The following is a 22,683-nucleotide window of genomic DNA, read 5'->3' as shown; positions in this document are numbered from 1 at the left end:
TAAAATTGTTAAATTGTTAATTTAAAAAACATACTTTATTTTCCCAATAGGTTACATAAATGAAAATGGACATCTGAATTTAAAACGCTTTGAAAAATATCTCACAAGATTGTCAGATGTAAGTAACTTCGAAATTACATATAGCCTGTTGAATATAACCTCAATATAGCACCCCAAAATACACCATGCTGTAGTTTTAATGAACTGTTAAATGACTGTGTTTTACAAGTGATTCAATGAGCTGTTTTATCATTTAACTGATGGGATCCAATCAGTTGTTGTCTGATCATACCATAACATAAGAAGAAAAAGATTGAATCATTTGATCTGTGCTTTAGCCAGCATCTTTTAGTACTGCAAGTCAAATGAGAATTCACCACTAGAATCATGGTCCTCAGTTCTCATTGAGTAATGAGCGGCAGTACTGGGCAAAGCATGCTGCAGGCAGCAATATTCTTTGCTTCCCCTGCTGGTCAGTTTCTTGTAGGGTAAGCTATGTCTGAAGAACTTGGAGAGCAATATTTTTTGCAAGTTTTTTATGAAGATCACTGGTAAAGAGCAATGAAGCATTAGTATCTCTCAGAGGCAGGCGTCAGCATTCTTCATGAACCAACTAGCGTACAGGAGGCAATCCTGTTAAGTGCTGCTGCAGTAATCCATCCTAGAGATGAGAAAAGGTATAGGCCATATAGAAATGGAAAGGTCTCGGCCTTCTGCTGAACTTGGAAGGAGGAAGTTCATCTGCTTCCCTGCTTCAGCCCTGTCTTCTGATTCTTGGGTGGAACTATGAAAGGGTTGGGTGTGTGGCACAAGACTATATTACCCAGACCCTATAAACTTCTACTACTTCTAGAGTTGATAGTGAAGTGTGGAAGCTACCTAACTCTTTGTTACCCATTGCTGCCTTACTGAAAGAAAACAAAATATGGCTTGGGTATATGTTATATATTGCTAAGAAAAAAGATTTTTAATATTATTCTATTAGTTTAGTTGTAACTCTAAGGCAAAATGTTTATGTACGAATGACTCTAGATGTAATCTAATGCACCTACTAAAAAGACGTTGTTAATTTAGCACTCTAAATTTGGTGTCCCTTAAATATTTCTAAACTTACTTTAATCTTTCTGCACAGTTTGATCGTGAACACTTCAGTGAAGTCTTTGTAGACCTAAAATGGTTTGAAAGTAAAGTAGGCAATAAATACCTCAACGAGGCAGCTGGTATTGCAGCAGAGGAAGCCAGAAAAAATAAACAAAAGAAACAAAAGGTTAGTGTTTTACATGCGCAATTTTGGAAATAAGAATGTTACTTTTTGCAAAGCAATAATTTGATCTTGGACAAATTAAATGGCATAAACCTTTGTTTCAAGATTTTTTGAGATCAGAAAAGGTAATAAAATGTAACATTTGAGGAACTGCCTGTATGCATTGCTGGTAGTGAGTGATGAAATGGTTACGTCAAGGTAAAGTTCTTATGACTTTTGAAATCTCGTAAACCTGTAACTTAATGCTTTGTGTCAATTTATCTGTTCCTCAACAGCAGCAAAACTTACTTCTGGGTGAGTTATGGTCCAACTCGCCATGCTTTATAGTTTTACTTTTCAATGCATAGCCTGCTGGACGTTTTATATATTTCAGATACACTGATAGGTCATTCATGCATGTCTTGGTATTGGCCGACTATTTGACAATGAATAGATAAACAGCCATTTCATTGGTATGAACTATCTCAGATTGGTTATTAAACTTGCAATTCTAGATATAACTAATTAATAAGGAACAGCACCTTTCTCTATATCTTGACTCAGCCCCATTGTCATGTTCCCCACCACCACCTCTACTGGCTGTCCTTCAATATATGCCTTCAGCAGAGTGTAGAATAGCAGCAGGAAATTCCTTCAAGTTTAATGAGTCACTGTATATCGTTACCCTGTTCTTTAATGCAGTTTGTGGTTTGTAAGAGCAAGATGTTAGCTCTTCCTTTAGTAAGGTATGCTTTATTTGTGGTTGTTTTCTTATTTGCCACAGAAGTTTGGAGCAGCTGTATAGTATTAGCTAGCCATCTTGACTGATCCTTTGAATGGCAGTGACAGTCAGGAGCTTGCATATCTCAGGTACAGGGGAAGAGGGCCAACTTAATGATTCTGCTTATTGAAAGCTACTCAGTGCTGTACACAAAAGACGGTGTGTAGTGTGAGAATGAAGTGAATGTTTGGCTTGTTCGACTCCCTAAAACACAATTTCTTGTATCCTTACTTCCCACAAAAGTAATTTGAACTCTTAAAAAATTTACTGATTAAAAATTTGATTGCATACTGATGCTGTAGCACAATGCATGTTGTAGGTAAAAATGCTTAAATGTGTACTGCACAGTTTTAGAAATAGTTGTATTTTGGAAAACAAATATTCAGATATTTTTTAAAGGTAGTTGAGATTTTATTTGAGACTGCTCCTTTGTCTGATCTGTATGGATAAAATAATTTTCCCTAGGCAATTACAAGAGAGAAATGTAGTGTGGGGTTTATACTAAATAATAATAATATTTATGCATCTTTATTATAGCATTTTGAGTTGCAGATTATATGGTTGTGAATGAGGTATGTGCATATTATTCTGTATTTTTACTTTATCTCAAATATTAATTTAATAGGCTCAGGAAAATTCTATATGTTTGGCTGCTTTAGAAAAAAACGAAGGTGAAGTTGTGACCCCTAAAAGTAAGTGCAAATAACTTTTCCATATACATATAACAAAAAAACTTGTTAATTTATGTATAGATTTGGAAGATCTGTAAGAATTTCATGTCAGAGATGACCTTAATCTAAATGAAAGTGTTATGTGGTCAGCTATTGGGAAATGGAACTGCACATCACTGGCTTATGGAGAGAGGGAGTGGGGCTAAAGCTTTTGAAGTGCTTCTTACCTGACCAGTATTTCCGTCATGAATTAAAGGAATGAATGAGCAAATCTTTAACAACATTACGTTTTTGATAATTGTATGCCTAGGTATTTTATTATACGGGTGGAGACAAATGAACAGATTTCCATGTGGCTTTGGGGTTTTGGTTGTGTTGATTATGTTTTTAAACTCATTCCACTTGTAGGAAATGTCTTTTGCTCATGTTTTGAAATTTAATGTCAAAAATGTATAAATTTTACTCCATGATATAAGATGATGTTGCTGAAAAAAGATTAAATTTTAAAATCTATTTTAACATTTTCTTAAATTATTTTCTGATGGCTTATATTCTCTTCCTTGTTCTTGTAATTGGGCTACAAAATGGGTTGCCTGTCTTTTAAAAGAAAAAAAAAAAGTTCCAGACTTCATCTGGGTAAAGATTTTGTTTCATGTTACTTTCAGTGCAAGGAAGGTATGAGCACCTATAACTGTGAATTGTTTTAAAATCTATTTTAACATTTTCTTAAATTATTTTCTGATGGCTTATATTCTCTTCCTTGTTCTTGTAATTGGGCTACAAAATGGGTTGCCTGTCTTTTAAAAGAAAAAAAAAAAGTTCCAGACTTCATCTGGGTAAAGATTTTGTTTCATGTTACTTTCAGTGCAAGGAAGGTATGAGCACCTATAACTGTGAATTGAGGAATAAAGTTAAGACATAAAGTCAAAAGTGAATGTCTTCAAACCTTATTTTAGTAGAGAAGTGAATGTTAATCCTTTTTTCCTTTTTCAGCTGTGTTGGAAGATGAACCAGAAGATGATGATCTGTTTGAAACTGAGTTTAGGCAATACAAAAGAACTTACTACATGACTAAAATGGGTGTAGAAGTAGTTTCTGAGTAAGTTTATGCCTTTTTTTTTTTCTTTTTTCTTTTTCTTTTTTTAAACACCAAAGACAAGTCTTTGCATATGTCTAATACAAGACAGAATATGCATTCATGTTGAAGGCAGAGAACACGTGGCAGTGTACTGCAGCAGTGATGCTTTTGGCTAATGCAAGAAAAGCTGGAAGTTACGTTTTCTCTAACAAGTATTTGAGGTCCAGAGAGAAAAAATCCATTAGTATTAAATGAATCTAGAAACATGTGGTCTTATTAGGTTCCCAAAATGCTCTATCTTCATTCCTGTGTACCAAGGTGCTAAGTATTTAGCACAAGGTGCTTATATACCAGTGAAAATGAGAAAAACTAATAGGTATTTTTCCTTCTTCTTTTAAGTGACTTCTTGGCTGATCAAGCTGAATGTTATGTCCAGGCAATACAATGGATTTTGCATTATTATTACCATGGAGTTCAGTCATGGAGCTGGTAAGAAAAATTGTCAAATGAGAAATTGCTTAAAGATTGAGCAATATTTCACCTTGTATGCTGGGAACATTTAATGTAGTTCTGATCTGTGAACACTGCTGTGCTATAATTAAGTCAAGGAACTTAAGAGTTTTTTTTCCCTGCAGGTATTATCCTTATCATTATGCACCTTATCTGTCAGATATTTGCAACGTCGGTGAACTCAAAATCAAATTTGAACTGGGAAAACCTTTCATGCCATTTGAACAGCTTCTTGCTGTACTTCCAGCAGCTAGCAAAGATCTGCTACCTAAATGCTACCAGGTGGGATTTAGAATTAAATTGCATTTATCTATCGCTTAGTGGTTGTCTGCTTTATTTTAAAGTAACTCTTTTCTTGATACTTTTGCATGTCCTCTTAGTTATATTCTGCCTCTAAATTTTAGGTGTCTATTTCTTACTATTCTTAGTACATTGTAAAGTTAGTAATAAATACAAAATTTTGCATTTGCTAAGCAATTTCAGACTAGCACAGTTAAATGATAAATGTTGAATTCCTGTTCAGGCCGTGAGCCGCCAGCTAGAATGCTAGAATGCTGTGGGAGACAGTGTCAAAGGCCTTGCTGAAGTACCACATCCACTAGGCGGGTCACCTGGTCATAGAAGGAGATCAGGTTGGTCAAGCAGGACCTGCCTCATGAACCCGTGCTGGCTGGGCCTGATCCCCTGGTTGTCCCGCTCATGCCTTGTGAGCGCCCTCAAGATGAAACTTGACTTGGTTTTAATACCAGCCTTCCTCTATGTCTTCCTCAAATTAGTGCTAAATTGTCTCTGATGTTGTTTAATTCCTCTATTGTATTTTCCTAGCATTTGATGATCAGTCAAGACTCTCCTATTATCGAATATTATCCACCGGATTTTAAAACCGACCTAAATGGAAAACAGCAAGAATGGGAGGCTGTAGTATTAATCCCGTTCATTGATGAGGTAAGTTCTTTCACTGTCTGCTGTCTATAAAAGCTTCATAACAAAGCTGCTAAACTTCTTACTTAATCAACAGTTAGACATGCAGTTCAATGGAAGTTTAAATCAACAGTTGATAAGACCACAGAAAAATATAAATGTTTGCTGCCTGGAGAGTAAGGCTAGATTAAGTTACCACAAGCAAAGTTAGCTTCAAGTGGCAGAAGTCTTAAGTAAGGGATGTGGACTTTTTGTTGTTTGTTCGTGTTTTTTATCAGCTATTCAAATATTTAGTTTCAGATTTTTTGAGAAAAAAAAATCTATTCCTATATACATATAAAGATACAGAAAGTCTGTAGGTAAAATAAACACTTGGAAAAAAAAACAACAGTCTTTTTACAGAAAATCTCTTCACATGTACACCAGTAGTGGGTAGAAGACTCTAAGTACAAATCAAACAGTAAAACATTAACGGAGAGGAATAAAATAGTAACATTTTCCTTTTGCATATAGGATAACACTATTATATACATTGTTGTAATATCTTTTATCAGATTAAATTTGAGCACATCAAAGAGCGGATGAAAACAAAAGTGCAGATTAGATGTTAAGATATATACAGGTGGTGGCGTGTTCCTACCAGTTGTTTCCATAGTTCACAGCAAAAGGTTGACAGGACTTAGTCTTCTCACAGAAGACAACGGTTGCTGCTTGAATGACCCGTAAGGTTTTGAAGCTTTTTCAATAGTTATTTTGCAGAATTTTATAACATCTAAAATCTTTTTAATATTTCTCTGTACGTTAAATGTAAAAGGCGAAATATGCCTAGCCTTTGGAAACATATTTGCAAAAAGGTAATCTTTATTCTCCAGAGCCATTCCATTGTACTTGTCCTATTTTTATCGGAGAGCTGGGATGTGAGGAAGGGTGAGGCTGCAATTAGAAAACTAACACATTAACCAGAAAAGTGCAGTTATCTACTTTGCCAATGTAGATGTTTCCATGCTAATTTTTGTTGCCAGTTTCACATATGCTGATTTCTCTAAAATTTAGAAACGACTGCTGCAGGCCATGGAATCCTGTAATAAGTGCCTGAAAGAAGAAGAGAAACGAAGAAATACTCACAGTGCTTGTTTAATGTACTGGTATGACAAAGATGCAGAGTTCCAGTACATGTCACCATGGCCAGAGAAATTCCCTGCAGTAGAAAGATGTCATACGAGGTAACGCTGGCATAAGTATTTTAGAGTAGACTAAAAGTAGTTAGAATACTTTTATTAGCATTTTAACTAAAGCTTGTATATGCCAATATGTACACTGAAAAATGTAAAATGTTGAATTAGATGTTACTTGTCGTGGCTGGCACGGTAAAAGTATCTGTCCCTTTTCTTCAAATGTTACTTTGCAAAACAGATGAACCAATGCCAAGTCAGCAAGAGCACTCTAGGGAATTACTAAACTTTGTATGACACAGAGGATGAAAGGCTGGCACAAATATCTGATCATAGTGATGATTTATCGGCACACCAATTCCAGACAATTTGTAAAAAATTGTAAGCGTTTGGATCCAGTGCACAGAGTTGAACACAAGTGCGTTGTTCGTTTTCCTCTCACTGAAAGTAGCCAGCTTTATTTAACGCAGGCTGACGTTTCAAGATTAAATGGAAACATAACCTTACTGGTAGTCAAACTTAAATAGGGGAGGAATGCCTGTTGCAGGATTACACTCAGTGAAGAATGAATAGTTGTGAAGATGAATGACACCCTACGGGACCATTGCTAGTTTAGAACTTGACAATAACAATGAATTAAAATAGTGAGATTGGGACATAGCATGGCTTGAAGTTTTGTCTTTTTCTTAATGAGTAGTCTCGTTGCAGCAATAGCATGGGTTTTTATAGTCCTTTGTATAGGTTCCAAGTGGCTTAAATTAATTGCCACCTTACAGGAAAGTCAAAGGGTTTGTCAATTAATGAATGTTTGAATGAGTAATGAGAGTTTCTAGAGCCAAAGGTCGATCTGTATGAGCAAATGTTGTGCAACTTGTTTTTTAGGTATAAAACAATACCTTTGGATGCTTGGCACGTAGAAATAACCCACAATAAGATAACTAAAATCAACAAGGGTGCATTATATTTTTGTGGATTTCCTACCTTAAAGCACATTAAACATAAGGTAAAAGATTTCTCTCTTCTGACATTTTCAATGGTATTTAATAGATAACTATGTAAGAATTCAAGTAAGTTTTATGTGCTGTTTTGTTTTTACCCAGTTTTATCTTAGAAAAAGTGGCGTACAGGTGTTTCAGCAAAGCAGCCATGGAGAGAACATGATGTTAGAAATCATAGCTGATGAGAACTCAAAAGAACAGGTAAGCATTCAGCTCCTAACAAAATCCAAAACAAAAAAAAAAACCCAGACAAAAAAACTTGTCATAAAAAGACTGAATTTGTTAAATAGTCAGATTTGAGATGTTGGTAATTTATATCTTCTCAATAGTGTACTATAGGAGAAAAACATTTAGAGTGGTACTGAAAAAGTTTTTAAAAAAATTTAAAACCCAAACATTTCTTAAAAAAAAAAATAGTTAAATATATTGAATAGTTAATTTAAAAGAATAGATTTTTTAAAAAACTTTATTTAACTAGTAATGCTTTGATTTCAAAGTGAGCTTTATGTCTAAGTTGTTAAAATTTAATTAATATAAAGGAAGGTGAAAAACGGCTTTATGCTCAAGGCCATAGAATTAATTGCTGGAGTAAGAACTCTGAAGTTCTTAGCTCCCAGCCCAAAATTGAGACCATTAGGTCGGGGTATTCTTGGTATATATTTTGAAAACATCAGCTGAATCAGTTCACTGAAAACATCAATGGTATTAGTTCACGCTGAAAGCTTTTGTTGACTATTGGAGTCAATAGTAAAAAATAAAGTTCATTAGGATTAAAATGCTAAATTTGTGCAGCGAGCAGTCTAGAATTCTGGGAATCTGCTGAAAGATTGAAATTTGTCCTAGCTTCAGAATATTAAATGTCATTCTCCTTAGTAGAGTTTCTGGCATTTCTCTGTGGTAGCCATCAGATGTTCTCAGGTAAGGAGTTGGTGAGACTCACTCCTGACTAATTAATAGTTGGAAACAGTATAATTGCAAGGAAGCAGAGCTTCCAGAGCAGTGCCCCTTGTCTTTTGTGTAGCTGAGTATATAGACACTTTTTTTAATCAGTCCCTTTTCCTCCACAAAGCAGGCTTACACCTTCCACTTAAAATGAGACTGACTGATAGAGGAATTAGAGGAAAGAATTGATGCAGAGACATTAAGCAGCAAAATATTTTTTCTAAATCCTTTAAAAGCCAGCTCTATTTTGTAATCAAAAATATCAGGTAGCAAAAGAGAAATCCAGGAAAAGAAAAAAGTTTCAGAGATAAATAAAGAAATAAAACCAGGAAAGGAGAGAGGAGGAAAACAAGAAGATAGGATTTTACAGTAGAGAGATAGGGAGAGTGAATATTCAAGGTATGTGGTAAAGTGAATTTAATGAGCCACAATAATAGATTAAAAAATAGCAGAAACTCGTTGGAAAAATAGAACATAATGTGAGACTAAAATTACAGATGCTAGCAAAGTCCTGGACATAAGTGCTGTTTCTTTATTTCAGTGAAACACAAAAGTAAAATCGATGGTACAAAATATTTCACTAACCTCAAATTGTCAGTTTGATTATTGTGTCCCACAGGTACAAACAGTTCTAAGTGATTTAACAAGAAAAGTACATAGTAAACCTATACCAGAAATGTGAACCAACCCAGGTCTTACAGCTAACATATGCTGTATGTAAAGAGCCACACTTGGAATACAATACTTTGTCCTAAAAAATGAAATATGATTCTCCATTTCTAATCAGAGATTTTGTAATATGTATCAAAATATAATTTAATGAGCTAAAATGAGCTTTTTACTCTGCAAGAAAACGTGTTCTTTAACTCGAGTAGTTTTTATTGCAAAAACAGTTTGAAAATATTTCAACAAAAATCTTGTAATATGTTGAACAATTAGTAATAGTAACTTCTGGTTTTTTTCAGATGGTAGAAAATGTTGCCAGTTTGGTACTTGGAAAGCGTGTTTTTGTTAACTGGCCGCACCTTGAAGAAGCCAGAGTTGTTGCTGTGTCGGATGGAGAAACTAAGTAAGAGACATTTCATAGATAGTTGTTTGTCATCGTTATTGTTTTATGGAAAATAAGTTCCTTAGGCTGTACAAAAGTTCTGGTTTTACTGTAATACTTGCTAACAGCAAATTAGTCCAGATGTATCAAAGGTGGCTTGGTGGAAGAACCTTTGTTTAACATTGTTCTGAGGTTTGGCTTTCTCTGTAGAAGTCGAGTCCTTCAGTATTGTGCTATAGATGTAGAAGTTTGTGAGAGCTTTTTTTCTTTGAGGGAAAAACACATTGCACAGAAATCCACACAGAATACTGTAAAAGAGAACATTTCTATACAATCTTCCTTTCAGCACGTGCACTGGTATTTTTTATAAAAAATACGCTGCGACCTGTTGTGGAAGGGGTAGAGAAAACGATGCTGCAAGTTTTCCATGTCCTTAACAAGTAATTTCTAAAAAATCTTTAAGTTTTGCTCACAATTGGTTATGTCTAGATTAATCTTATTTGGTTAAATTCATACCTATCATAATATTCTCAAGGTTTTATTTGGAGGAACCACATGGCACACAGAAGCTTTACATGGGAAATGCAGTGCCCCCAACTAAAGTGGCATATGTTGGAGATAAGGAGCAAAGCATGTGGTTAAAAGAAGTTCAAGGCATTTCAGAGCAGTAAGTAACTTTGCAATTAAAGTGTAACTTTGCATTTTATAGCTTAGCTATGTTTTGTTGCTGTATTACAGACCTAAGGAGTAGAGAAGAGCTGCTGCATACTTGATGGTAAAGGTTAATAAGTCTGCTGGAAACAAAAAAAAAAAAAAAAAAAACCAACATAAAAGAGCTTATGTTGAAATTTCAGAATATATGGAGTTAGTCCCTAGGTATTTAAAGTTAGATGCTGTTACAAAAGAATTCTCAAATGAATGAGATTCAGTATTTACTCTCCCACTCAATTTTCTGTTCTGGTCTTAGTAATCTTCAGTTGTAGGAAGTATATAGGATGGAGTCATACAGTATCAAGTTACAACTTCAATAGCTTAGCATTGCTAAATTTGAATACAGCTCTTGCTCTTCTAGAGTGTGGGTGCCCAGTAGAACACAACTGAGTTACAGTAGCTTGCCTTTTATTATCTGTCATTTGAGTTAACTGCCTTAATTACCCATAACCCTTCCCACTGTAAAGGTAAAATGTGTTTAAATTAACACACTTGGCTATGTAGTGATGGCTGTGCAACAATGGATAGGCAATTGGTTAAGCCATTTGTTCTGGGTATTTTTTACAAAACAGGAAGCAAACTATTAGAATCCTTTTGTTAAGAGTATTATTATTTTTTAATTTTGTATCAAGAAATTCCACTGTCTTGGTTCAGTTCTGTTTATTGTAATCAATCTAAATGTTCTGTTTTGTATTCAGCTACCAGAGAAGAAAAGGAATAATTATTCATGAAACATCAATAGTTGTATATGCTCAGTTACTCACTGGTAATAGGTATCAACTAAACCAAAATGGAGAAGTTTATTTGGAGAAGCAGTGGTCAAAACAAGTTCTTCCTTTTGTTTACCAAACTGTTGTCAAGGTAAATACACAAGTTCAGAATCTTCTTGCACATAGCTCCTTACTCCATTGGGGCGGGAGGGGGTGTGTGTGTGTATGCTTCTTTAAAACAAAAGAATGAACAAAAATAAGCATCTTACATAATTTATTATATAAAAAAATGTTAATTTAATGTGCTTAGGCAAGTATTTTGTCACAAAAATTGGGACTCTTGCACAGTTTAGAGAACTTACTGAAAAAATGGCTTTTGTCATCTTTTTACTGATGATATTTTGAATGAAGTACAGTGGTGGTGCTCAATGAGGTAGCATAGTTGCTTGTGTGACAGCATTTGTAATATAGCATTAACGTCTTTGCCTTCAATGAATTATTTCAGACTCAGATAATGTTTTAGAATAAGCGTCTATTTATATGAACTTTTTAATTGTTCTACTGGAACGGAATGATATTTAACGTCAATTTTGTCTTTTTCATGTAGGATATCAAAGCCTTTGACTCTCGTTTTTCAAACATCAAAACTTTGGATGACTTGTTTCCTCCTGGAAGTACAGCCTTTATGCTGGGATCTCCTTACTATGGCTGCATGGGAGAAGTTAGTTCCAATAATTCCCCCCCCCCCCCCCCCCCCCCCCTCTAGGTTTCTTTCTTTGCAAGCCTAAAATATCTAAGATGTTGTGTGGCAGTAGTGGTCATTTGCTATCTAGAATTTTAAATCAAAGATCCCCTGATGGTTTAGTCAGAGGAGGAGGGGGTTCTTCTGCTTTCCCTATCACTGTTGCTGGCATAACAGGAAAAAGGTAGCGTAGCTTGAATGCAGGATTATTTTTATTAATTATTTGGAATAATTTGCAATACATAGAGTTCCCATTTGGAACCGTTTCCTTTGATTTACTGCTGTTTGATTGCCTCTGTGAGGAAGCAGTGTAGAGGTCATGGCAAGATGATGAATCCCGAAGCATCTCTGTGCCTACTGCAGCAAAATTGTTGATAAAGTAGACTACAAGGTCTAGTATCCGAAGACTGCTGGTTTTAAATAACATTTTTAATGTGTTGTGTTTCTCTCCAAGGTTCAAGATTCACGTGATGTGATCCCAGAAGGTAGAATTCGTGTAGTTTTCAATATTCCGTGTGAACCCCAGCTTGATCCTTTAATACAGAACCAGCATGTAAGTGCTTCTGGTTTTCCAGTAAAAGCTTAAACAATGTGTCAAATATATTTTGCAATGGTAAATGTCTTTAAGGGATGCTTCCGTATTATTAATTTACCTTTTGTATAAAAATCCTTATCCTTCAGGAATTGCCAATACTTTTTGTTTGTTTGTTTTAAAGAAATATTCCGTGAAATACAATCCTGCATATATTTTGGCCAGCCGTCTTGGAGTAAGTGGATATCTTGTCTCCAGATTTACAGGGAGTATCTTTATTGGAAGAGGATCAAAGAAAAAGTAAGTTCTCTTTGTGAATTTTGACTGTAGAGAAGCTTCTAAATTCTAATACAACTCTACAGAATTTCTGCTATGTTTAAGTGCTTTTCTTATCAGGTGTATAACTGTTTTGTGATGTGAAGCTTTCTTTAAAGTATATTTGCTGTAAACTAAATTCATATGCAGTGTTTTTTTCTCTCTTATCATAAACAACTTCTTAAATTCTGTTTACTGGAGAGTTGATCTGTTGCCTTTAGTATTGTAGAAAGACATAAATTGACTTTCCTGGTTAGCTATTTGCATAATTGAAGCAGGAGTTTGAACTGACTTTGTCACACTGAGAAAAAAAGTGGAATTGGGATCTAATTTCATTGTACTTATCATTACTGCTAGTATAAAGGGATAATAATTGTACCTGTAATTTTTTTGAAGAGCTAGTTAAGACTAAAACTGCTTAAAGTATATAAGGGAGGTGATCCCTATAGTTCTCTGAATGTCAGAATTGTGGTTTCCTAGGACAGCTCACTAAAGAAGTGGTTGATGCATGAGCATCTTCTTGTGATTTAATGTGTACGTTTATTCCCCACTGATTGTTCAGGGTCATCCTTCTACATCTTGGTAAATGCCGGGTAGATTGTGGTTGATTAGATCTCAATTAAGGAAGAAGGGTAAAATATTCCCTAGCCTCCTTTGCAATATGATATGGGCATGCATGTGGACAGCTACTGTAGCACAGCTTATGTCCTGTAACATTTACAGCTGTCACGATGCTAACAAGTAAACAATACAATGAATTTAATTTTTCTGTGGTTTAAGGCTGAGGATTTATGTTTATGTGGTTTTTAATGTATGTATGCACACCCGTAAATATCATTGCAAGTTAATAAACTTTTTCTTATTTCCAGTCCTCATGGAGATCACAAAGCAAATGTGGGGCTAAACCTGAAGTTCAATAAGAAAAACGAAGAAGTTCCTGGCTATACTAAGAAGGTTGGAAACGAATGGATGTATTCTTCTGCAGTAGAACAACTACTTGCTGAGTATTTAGAAAGGTAAATATTGGATATGAACGTCATCCAAATTATCCACTTTTGTATCAGTCTTCAGATTTTGTCCTCTGGACACAGATCTTCTAAGAACTGACCAGTTTGCTTTTGGAGATTGCTTAATGGAATTTCTTTTATTCCAATATTCTCCTTCCAACAGTCTCTCCTTCCAAGGAGAAGCATGTTTTGGGATAGAGTAATTTTGTCAGCAGCTTACCCTTGACAAATGAACAGTATGACACTAAATTATGTTAAAAAAACCCCCCCAACAATCTGTCTGGACTCCAGAAATTTTGGAGCCCGTCAAAGTTTGTTTTGATGAGGCTTTTTTTGTGGTCTATGCTGATGTGAAACTAAATTTGTCTTCCATTTATTCATTTTTTTTTAGGGTCCCTGAACTATTTAATTATATATCCAAGAATAGCCAGGAAGATATCTTCTATGAAGATGACATCTGGCCTGGAGAGGATGAGAATGGGTAAACCACCTTTCTCCCTTTTTTTTTTTTTTTCTGGAATAAGTAGAATAAAGGCTGATAACATTGTGAAATTGGTGGTGATCGTATAGTGGCTGCTATGTAACTGAAACCTTGCTGTTCCTTGAGCAGCATGATTGTTCAGTGATGACTCTGAAAAAATTATCAGAATATTGTACGTTCCAAGTCTCTGTCAGACTCCTATCTCAAGTCCAATAAATGAGAGATCTAGTTTTCGATGGCTACTTTGTAATTCTTGCTTTTAAAGTAACCTTCAGTACGCGTAGTTTAGTTATGAATAGTCACAAAGTCACTAAAAGATCATTTTGAGAAAATAAGCAATAATTATTTTAATTGTTTAAGATCACTTTGAATTTGAAAAATATGTACTGAATTTAAAGCACTTCTCACATTTTTAGTATACATTCAGTCAGTTTCATGGGAGACAAGAAGCAACCTTGGTTCCAGATACAGTATAGCAACATTAAAAAAAGCTTTTATTATTAGCTAGTAAGCCCTATTCATGGGCTTGAGTTGGTAAGTCTGCATGATACTGCACTCCTCAGGACTCTTACCAGGCAGATATACCGTCGTTGGGACTCCTCTGTTGTAAGAATCTCAGGTTTGTTGCTCCATTTTACCAGAGGCATGCCCTGAAGTTCGTTCTTACTGTGTTGTGAGAAACAGCTGGTCACAGTACCTTTAATCACAGCTGGACATGGTTAGTTGGTTGGATGCAAACATAATTTACTGAATACTTTTAAATAATTTCTTTTTTTTTTTTCTTTTTGGCTGAGACAAAACTTCAGGTTATAGTTTTGAAACAGTATTGCGTGATTTAGTTACTTTTTTTTTTTTAGCCCCTATTGTAAACTCATACAGTACTCTTCTGTTACTTTATGAATCTATACAAGCATTGTGCCTATATCATAATACTTGACTTATTAAATCGAGGAACGTGGTAAAATGCTTAGTTTATGTAGTTAAAAGTTTTAATTCATGTCCTTTTTCATTTAGAGCTGAGAAAGTTCAAGAAATTGTTGCCTGGTTAAAGGCACATCCTGTGTCTGCTTTGTCTCGCTCATCTTGTGACTTGCAAATTTTGGATGCAGCCATTGTTGAGAAAATTGAAGAAGAAATAGAGAAATGCAAGGTATGCAGCTTGACATCATTGTGAGCAGGGGTGAACCAAAAAGCAGCTGCTCGTTATTTTCTGAGTTCTTGAATTAGAATAAGACGATTGAAGATTACTTTTCATTCCAAAGAAAAAGAATACAGCATGTAATGTAAGGTCTGAATTTGTAATGTGAATTGTGCCAGAAATTCAGAAGAGCTCATTATTAATCTTTTTAATCGACTCACTCTTTTTGAGGCGGTTCAGCAGCATTAGGCCATACTCCAAACTCTGCCTTTTGGTGATTTCAGAAAGGAACAGGTGTCAGTATATATTCTGAACTACTGAAGTGCTGTTTCGAAGTGCAATCCCAGCTATTCTTCCCTTGCAATTTCTCTTTGGTATGAGGAAAATTAGAAAGTTGTTTCCTGAAGGCCACAGGTCAAAAAAGGAGCCAAGGAAATTGCTAAAGCAAAAGCTAAAGGTAAAGCCACATGAAATAATGGGCTGATTTCTTTGAAATTACTTGCAAGGACATGATAATAAAATTGGTGTGAATTCTGGAATTAGCCAAACAATGCAAAAGCTTTGGTAAGAAATCAGTCGTGTTTTAAAAAACAAACTTAGTCATCCTAAAGACTTCATGAATGCTGTATACCTTTATCTAAAAGAAACAAAAGAATTCTACATTATCTTTCAGGTTTTGTTGTACCTGAAATCCAGTGTTGGTTCCTACGCTAGTTTGTAATTATTTTCTGTCCTATCCTTTAGCAGAGAAAGAGCAACAAGAAGGTGCGAGTAACTGTGAAACCCCATTTGCTGTACAGAGTAAGTGTTGCGAAAAGGACTTTTTTAGAAGTTACGTTGTCCAGGTTGTATTTATTTTACCTAAGCTTACCAGCTTTCAGAGAGTGGAATTTTAGGACAGTATTGATGGAAGAAAAAGTTTTATGATGCCTTCTAGAAAATCAATTTGAGAATGGTAGTCTGTCTTTAAAAGGAGAGAATTTCTACTAACTACAAACTCTGTCATGTATTATACTGACTTTCAGTTCTTTTCTACCTTCTGTCCTTCATGCTTCTACAGTTCTTATTGGCTGTATAATGAAGGCAAAATAAAACGTACTTTCCATTTATCTCTTCTTTCCTGTTTTGCTTTTTGTTCGGTTCTTAACATATGACCAGCTGCTCATCTTGCCTGGTATTTCACAGATACCCGTGTTACTGATACAGGCAGGTTACACTTGATGGTTTTATTTTGTCTAAATTGATCCCCTTGGTCTGTCTTGGATCATGTACAGCACTGCTGTATCTCGGGTAGAAGCAGTGAGTGAGAGTTGCAAGGAAAAAAAAAAGTTTGCTTTGTGTCTAAGGAGGGAAGATTCTATGTTCTGAAACAATTTTTTTTTCAGAAAGTTTGTTTTATAGTGTGTTTCAGATACTGTTATAAATGCATTTTGATTGTAATCTCTATTTTGTTTGCAAACATTAACACAGTCTTTTGGTTATTGTCAGCCATTAGAACAACAGAATGGGGTTGTTCCAGATCGAGATGCAGAGTATAGGCTGTTTGACCGTGTTGTCAATGTGAGAGAGAACTTTTCCGTTCCAGTTGGTCTTCGAGGTACCATTATAGGAATTAAAGGAGGTAATATTTTCTTCGTAATTGTAGCATTATAGTTATATAACAGCTCAGCTAGTGATGTGAAAGCAGGCTTCAGAAAAGTGTTTTGTATAATGGTTGTGAACGCACAGAAATTTCTCACCTATGAAGCATATGCAACTTGAAGCCGCTAACGACATATTTACTGTTTTGAATTAAACCTACAGGTATTCTATTTTACTTTCATGTGTTACACAGCTGTACTTTGAATAAGAAATTACTTACTCTTTGTTCCTTCTTAATATGAAGAAGGCAGAGAGGTCAATGAGAGAGAACACAAGCTGCAAAAAAGAAACAAAACGAAATTCTGGGAAGATACGGGCAAAGTTAAGAGGAGTAGAGATAAAAACAAAAGTATTAGCCTTAATACTTACATTGAGCATAAAATTTTATCAAATATGATTTGTCTCAAACTGTTTTATTTGGAATTTGTTTTTTACTCTGTCATACTCCATTTCTGTTAAATGGCATGGATTTATACCTTCTTTGACAATAAGATTATCCGTAAATCTATTTGAGGTAAACAAAAGGATTTACGGAATCACATTGGGTGTAGCAGTTTGAGATCTAGTAATAGAAATCGTTTTCTTACCTGGCATTTAAGTACTTGCTTTCTCATTCAGTTTGCATCCAGCAGAATCTTGAATAGACTAGACTTGAGTGCAGCTTTTTTAAAGAGGTATTCTTTTCTCCATAATGATTACATACTAGTATGACTTTAAAGGAGTATTACTCTATCATTATGCAAGAAGGTAATGTTAAAGCTGTCGGTTTCCGACTGCCTAAATGTAAAGGTGGCTTGCATCTCTCTTCTGGCAGTTTCTGACAACTGTGACATACTGCTATAAATTGCAGTTCTTTTAATGCAGGTTGATAAGTTGTTGTGCATGGTACGTTTCTGCTAAAAGTATATCTAAAAGGGCAGCCATATGTGACTTTGAGAAGAATTTCTGAGTTGCTGTTAATGAAATTACTCATTTAAGGCATAAGGAATTTTTTATTGCTAATTAGTTAGGTTTTGGTCTTTTCATTATTTATTGCGTAATCAATATAGATATTTACATAATTTAGATGAAAACAGCTACTGTTACATATATAGGATGACATTTTACTTCATTTTCTATAGCCAATGTGACTTTGAGAAGAATTTCTGAGTTGCTGTTAATGAAATTACTCATTTAAGGCATAAGGAATTTTTTATTGCTAATTAGTTAGGTTTTGGTCTTTTCATTATTTATTGCGTAATCAATATAGATATTTACATAATTTAGATGAAAACAGCTACTGTTACATATATAGGATGACATTTTACTTCATTTTCTATAGCCAGTAGAGAAACAGATGTGCTCTTCGAAGTTTTGTTTGACGAAGAATTCCTTGGAGGCCTAACTATAAGGTTTGTGCAGGGGGTTTCATAGTCATTTCATGCTATTGGTATTGATGGCATGAAATTGTTGCCTTTGGTTTGGTTGAGTATTTTTAATGCCTCTTTTTAAAACTTTGTTTCTCAACGGTGTTGGTCAATTTTTTTCTTTTGTGTTTCTTTTTTTTCTTTGAGTAGGGATAATTTTTATGAAGCATATTATGTTTTGGAAATGCTCTTTAGGCTTTTTTGCATATTTAGAAGCTTCTGATTTGTAGAAATCAAATATGAACCAGCAGAATAAAGCACTAGATCCAAATGTCTTTCTAAAACAAGTATGTAGAAAAGAGGTTGTTATCAGTATGTCTTTAACATATAGAGTAAAAAATAGTCAGTAATCATGTGTTCCTCTGAAGGAGGGACTCTGAACTATCAATAATTGATACTTAGGCGCTAAATTCTAACCACCATTAAAAATCTAAACTGTTCTTCAGGAGGTGGAGGCATGGTTAATGCTTTTGTTTCAAAAAGTGTGATAACTTTTCTGGATTTAAGTAAGCAGGTAAACTTGTAAGTGCACTAATTTACCTAGCAGGCTTCATTTTACTGTTGTTCTTAGATAAATTAAATTTTTTATGACAGAAATTAGAGGAGAATCTTACCTATTCCCTGCATTCAGCAAGCATAACACAATCCTATCCCTTGCAAGAGCGTGTCCTGTAACACAGATAATCTTCAGTGTTCAGAATCATAAAGGAAGATATAAAACTGTCTAAATGCTGCTTAACTTCAATTTATAATTCTGCTACTGGCTTCAGTTTTCATCTCAGAAAAAGAAAAGCATATTGTTTCCTGGTTCATAATTTTTTACAGAAATATTTACTACAGAACTATGCTGTAACAATTCACTCATCTTTAAAATTTCTTTGAGCTCAGCACTGAAAGGTACAGTATAAACTCACAGTAGTAGTAATTACTGTCGTCTTCTGGTTTTGACAGCCAGAGGCCAAAGGGGAGCACAATGGAATTAACGTTGTGTGTAATGGTACTAGATTTCAATATTGGATACACTTTTCAGCCTCTGCTGTTCAAACTTGAATCGTTATCTTTTGGCATAGAGGCAGCAGTGTTGTTAAGTCAGATATATTGAAATGTCAACAATAAAACTACATGAAACAACTATGTCATTTGCTTTTCTTAAGGTGCTCACCTGCCAGAGGTTATCGTCTGCCATCAAGTGCCTTAATTAACCTGTCTCATGGTAGTCGGTCAGAAATGGGAAATCAAAAACTGACGGCCATAGTTAAACCTCAGCCAGCTGTGAATAACTACAATTCATATCCATCTGATCTGTCATCTGTATGCTCGCAAAAAGTGCATCTGGGAGGCCTCAACCATTCTCCTCGCTCTCTTTTTGTTCCTACTCAAGTAAGACTTTTCTTTCATTGGTACAAAAATGTTTTTCCATAGAAGCTGAATTATGACCATGGTTGTTATCTTCATTGATACAAAAAAAAATTAATTTTTATGTCAGTATATTAGAAGTACGATAATCCTTATTTTGGAGAAATGAGTTAATCCAATAATGAAAGGGACAAAAAGTTCCTTATTGACAGTTGTTTGGCTTTGAGTAGCTCCAGTTGCGTTTCCAAGAGGCAAGTATTTAGTTCAGAGCAGTGACATCGCATTTGGTGCCCACAAATAGTCTGTTTGGGCAGTGATGCAATTATTTCCTTGAAGCTCTGTTCCAAGTAATGCTTCTGTAGGCCAGCTTGTCCATGCTCAGAAAGAGAAGATATGATTTCCTTGTCAGTTTGGCTTCTTGGTTATGATTTACTTTGGTTGAAAATACAGTAAGGAAGGAAAAATTACAGGTGAATTGGGGCTCTCATTGGTTTAATTAAACTTTATTTTTTAATAAGTGACTTCTTTAAAGAATATTAGCTTAATGGGTAACTTCATGTTGCTGCAGGTGTGTTTGAGAAGAATTGTCTCATGTTTTCTAAGTCTATACAAGAAAAACTACTTTCTGAAAGAAAATTTAAGGCAATGAAACACTTCTGATTTTTTTTTCTCTTGATGATTTAGCAACTGAATGGAAGACAGCATTGCAATCTCAGGGCTGAAAATCAGGGCAACTCTAACTCACCCCATAAAGGATCATTTCTGAGTGGCAATCAGAAAAATAAAGTGAGTGTTCTGATTCATTCCGTATTGGACCCAAATATCTCAATATTTATTTTGGCCTCCTATTTAGAGTGGGTGTCTTTTTCTCATGATTAACAGGTAGTTTTGTTTTAGTACATCGGATGTTTTAGTCCGGATGCAGACTGGAGCAGACCTTGTCCCAGTTCTTGAATCAGTATAATATCCTGTGTTGTCCTCGTTTAGATTCTAGATTTTCAAAAGTGTTGTTTTCACGTAGCTGGGCTTCAGTTGTGTGGTAACATATCTGTAATGTTATGAAGCAGTTGAGCCTGATTGATAAAGCCTTACAAAATAAGGCATTAATAATAAAACTTAAGAATACTGTCAGTATGAGAGCATGCTTTTGAAACCATTTTAAATTATCATCTGAGTTTAATTATACTCAGTGATCTTTCCTGTGTTAATAACTTCTGTTAATAACAAAACAAAAACAATCTCAAAACAAACTAAGCTCATTTCAGTTTAATAGTGATTCTTAGGAAAAGTTGTTACATAAACACAACTCACCACGGTAACCTATTTCATAAATTAAATACCTGCAAGTTCTACTAGTGTCAGTATGAAAATTTCTGTTGTCTGAGCACTGTTAAACTTGGACCTTAGGATTTTCAGAATGTCTTTGTATATGATTAGCTGTTCAAAAGTTGAGTTTATAGCTGCTGAGTTTGTTGGGAGTGTTGTTTCTTATTTTGTCAGGCACAGAGTAAGCAAGATGATGAATTCTGCAGCATATGGCAATCATTGCAGAGTTCTGGCAAGTCTCACCACATTCAGCAAACCATGCATGAGAAGGTTAGTATATAAACTTTAAACAGATCCCTGGGTTTAAAATAGGAAAGTACTTAATTTTATACATCAGTTCATTAGATCAGAAAACTTTCTAGTTAATGTTACAAATAAATCCTCTGGATGAAAGTGTTGTTACACAGGGTATGCATAGCTCTGGAAAGAAGTAATCATACGGGACTTATGTAAATGATAGATACATAGTTTTCTGGTTAAGGTTTGATGTTTGAAATCCTAGGGTGCAGTTCTACCTCAGGAAATCAAGCTGGGAACTGGCAATCAGTTCTATAAGCCAGGATTCAATGACAGCAGCTTTAAAGGTCAGCAAAGAAAACAGGAGCCATATAAAAAATGTAAGTACTATAATTAGAAACTTTGTTTAGGAGAACTACTTGCTTTATCTGATCTTCATTGAAATGGCTATTGAGTTTTTTGTAGTTATTGACAGAAAATAGTTTATTATAGTTATATAAACACTACATTGCACTTGTTATTGTCAAATAATGTCCCTAGTGTGCATATTAGGTTATTCCACGCTTAATCCTGAACCTTTTAATCAAGCTGTTCTGCATTATGTTGACTTTCCACCCATCTGATATAAAAACAAAACAAAAAACCCCACAGCTTTGCTTTGAAAATTTGCTTGTGATCATATTTGTAGAATATAAAATTAGATATATTATTGCATATACTTCATTTTATTTTATCCTACAAGAAAAGCATACACCAAATGACCTGTAAAGTTTGAATTAAACATTTGATGCAACCATTCAAATTAATGCAACTCTGTGTACTTGTATGGAGTTACTAATTTTTTTGAGCCTTGATTATTATTATGGTTTTTAAGAGCATTTCAAAAGAATGCATTCTTTTGTAGTTAAAGAAGATTCCAAAGTTACAAGAGGTGAAAGTCAGCCACATAATAAAATATCAAGCAAACAGGTAACTTCTTCTGTACTGAGTAAATGTATTCCCTTCTTTTCATTTTACTCTGATCTGATTCATCATTTTCCGGATTTCTCTTTAACTGGCATCTTAGTTGATTCTTTTACTAGGTAGATTTTATTTTGGAGATTTTTTTTTTCCTCTGGAGATTTTATAGATAGAAAATGAGAGAAAGTGCATAAGATGTATAGTGACGATACCAAATTATATTCCTATTCCTCTCAGACTCTAAAAGCGATGCTGTAATGGGAAAACACAAATGCTAGGTTTTCAGTAAGCTGAAATCCTCTAAGAATATTAGCTTGTGAAAGCTATTTGCAGATGCATTTCTAACATGATTGTGTTATAATGAGTAATGGAGTATTAATATTCAATAATAAATGCTGCAGTTTATTTCAGAATTTTGCAGGTGTGAATAAGTACAATGTCAAACTTTTGAAGAGGAATGAAAGTCCCAACATGCCTGTCATTCAGAAGGCTGCAGTTGATGGTCCCTGTACAGGTGGAAAGGTAGGATCTGGATAGTTGATTTTTCTTGCGCTCTTTGAAAAACTTCAGTTTCCAGTACAACTTTGTTCCAGTTATTCCTGGTCACTTGTGTGCAAATTCATGTTTATAACAGATACAAGACAAACCTGTATAACCTTGATCATTCTTTAAATAATTCTCTGTTAGTCAATACTTGCATCTTTTTAGTATGCAAAACTTGATTTAGTCTCTGGATATCTGTTCACACTCTGAGCAG

The 22,683-nt window shown here is 34.7% G+C and overlaps 1 protein-coding gene across 1 annotated transcript in view; it reads left to right on the top strand.

The window, feature by feature from the left end:
* The window catches only part of XRN1 (5'-3' exoribonuclease 1), a 32,622-nt gene that overhangs the window by 5,359 nt on the left and 4,580 nt on the right, over positions 1–22,683 (top strand). Inside the window, exons 8-35 of the mRNA XM_009286704.2 lie at positions 51–118; positions 1,133–1,267; positions 2,650–2,716; positions 3,689–3,794; positions 4,173–4,262; positions 4,409–4,565; positions 5,109–5,228; positions 6,258–6,427; positions 7,259–7,379; positions 7,477–7,575; positions 9,282–9,385; positions 9,900–10,031; positions 10,774–10,936; positions 11,393–11,506; positions 11,982–12,080; positions 12,244–12,359; positions 13,244–13,390; positions 13,773–13,862; positions 14,877–15,012; positions 15,745–15,801; positions 16,489–16,621; positions 17,963–18,032; positions 19,202–19,427; positions 20,088–20,189; positions 20,904–20,999; positions 21,232–21,346; positions 21,871–21,935; positions 22,338–22,448. Of these exons, the coding sequence (XP_009284979.1) occupies positions 51–118; positions 1,133–1,267; positions 2,650–2,716; positions 3,689–3,794; positions 4,173–4,262; positions 4,409–4,565; positions 5,109–5,228; positions 6,258–6,427; positions 7,259–7,379; positions 7,477–7,575; positions 9,282–9,385; positions 9,900–10,031; positions 10,774–10,936; positions 11,393–11,506; positions 11,982–12,080; positions 12,244–12,359; positions 13,244–13,390; positions 13,773–13,862; positions 14,877–15,012; positions 15,745–15,801; positions 16,489–16,621; positions 17,963–18,032; positions 19,202–19,427; positions 20,088–20,189; positions 20,904–20,999; positions 21,232–21,346; positions 21,871–21,935; positions 22,338–22,448 (3,209 nt within the window). The remainder of the gene's footprint in view (positions 1–50; positions 119–1,132; positions 1,268–2,649; positions 2,717–3,688; positions 3,795–4,172; positions 4,263–4,408; positions 4,566–5,108; positions 5,229–6,257; positions 6,428–7,258; positions 7,380–7,476; positions 7,576–9,281; positions 9,386–9,899; positions 10,032–10,773; positions 10,937–11,392; positions 11,507–11,981; positions 12,081–12,243; positions 12,360–13,243; positions 13,391–13,772; positions 13,863–14,876; positions 15,013–15,744; positions 15,802–16,488; positions 16,622–17,962; positions 18,033–19,201; positions 19,428–20,087; positions 20,190–20,903; positions 21,000–21,231; positions 21,347–21,870; positions 21,936–22,337; positions 22,449–22,683) is intronic.

Source organism: Aptenodytes forsteri, unplaced genomic scaffold, assembly GCF_000699145.1.
Source record: "Aptenodytes forsteri isolate BGI_AS27 unplaced genomic scaffold, ASM69914v1 Scaffold184, whole genome shotgun sequence".
In the NCBI taxonomy this organism is placed as follows: Eukaryota; Metazoa; Chordata; class Aves; order Sphenisciformes; family Spheniscidae; genus Aptenodytes; species Aptenodytes forsteri.
The sequence above is the reverse complement of the archived record's forward strand: the minus strand, read 5'-3'. Positions and strand labels throughout refer to the sequence as shown.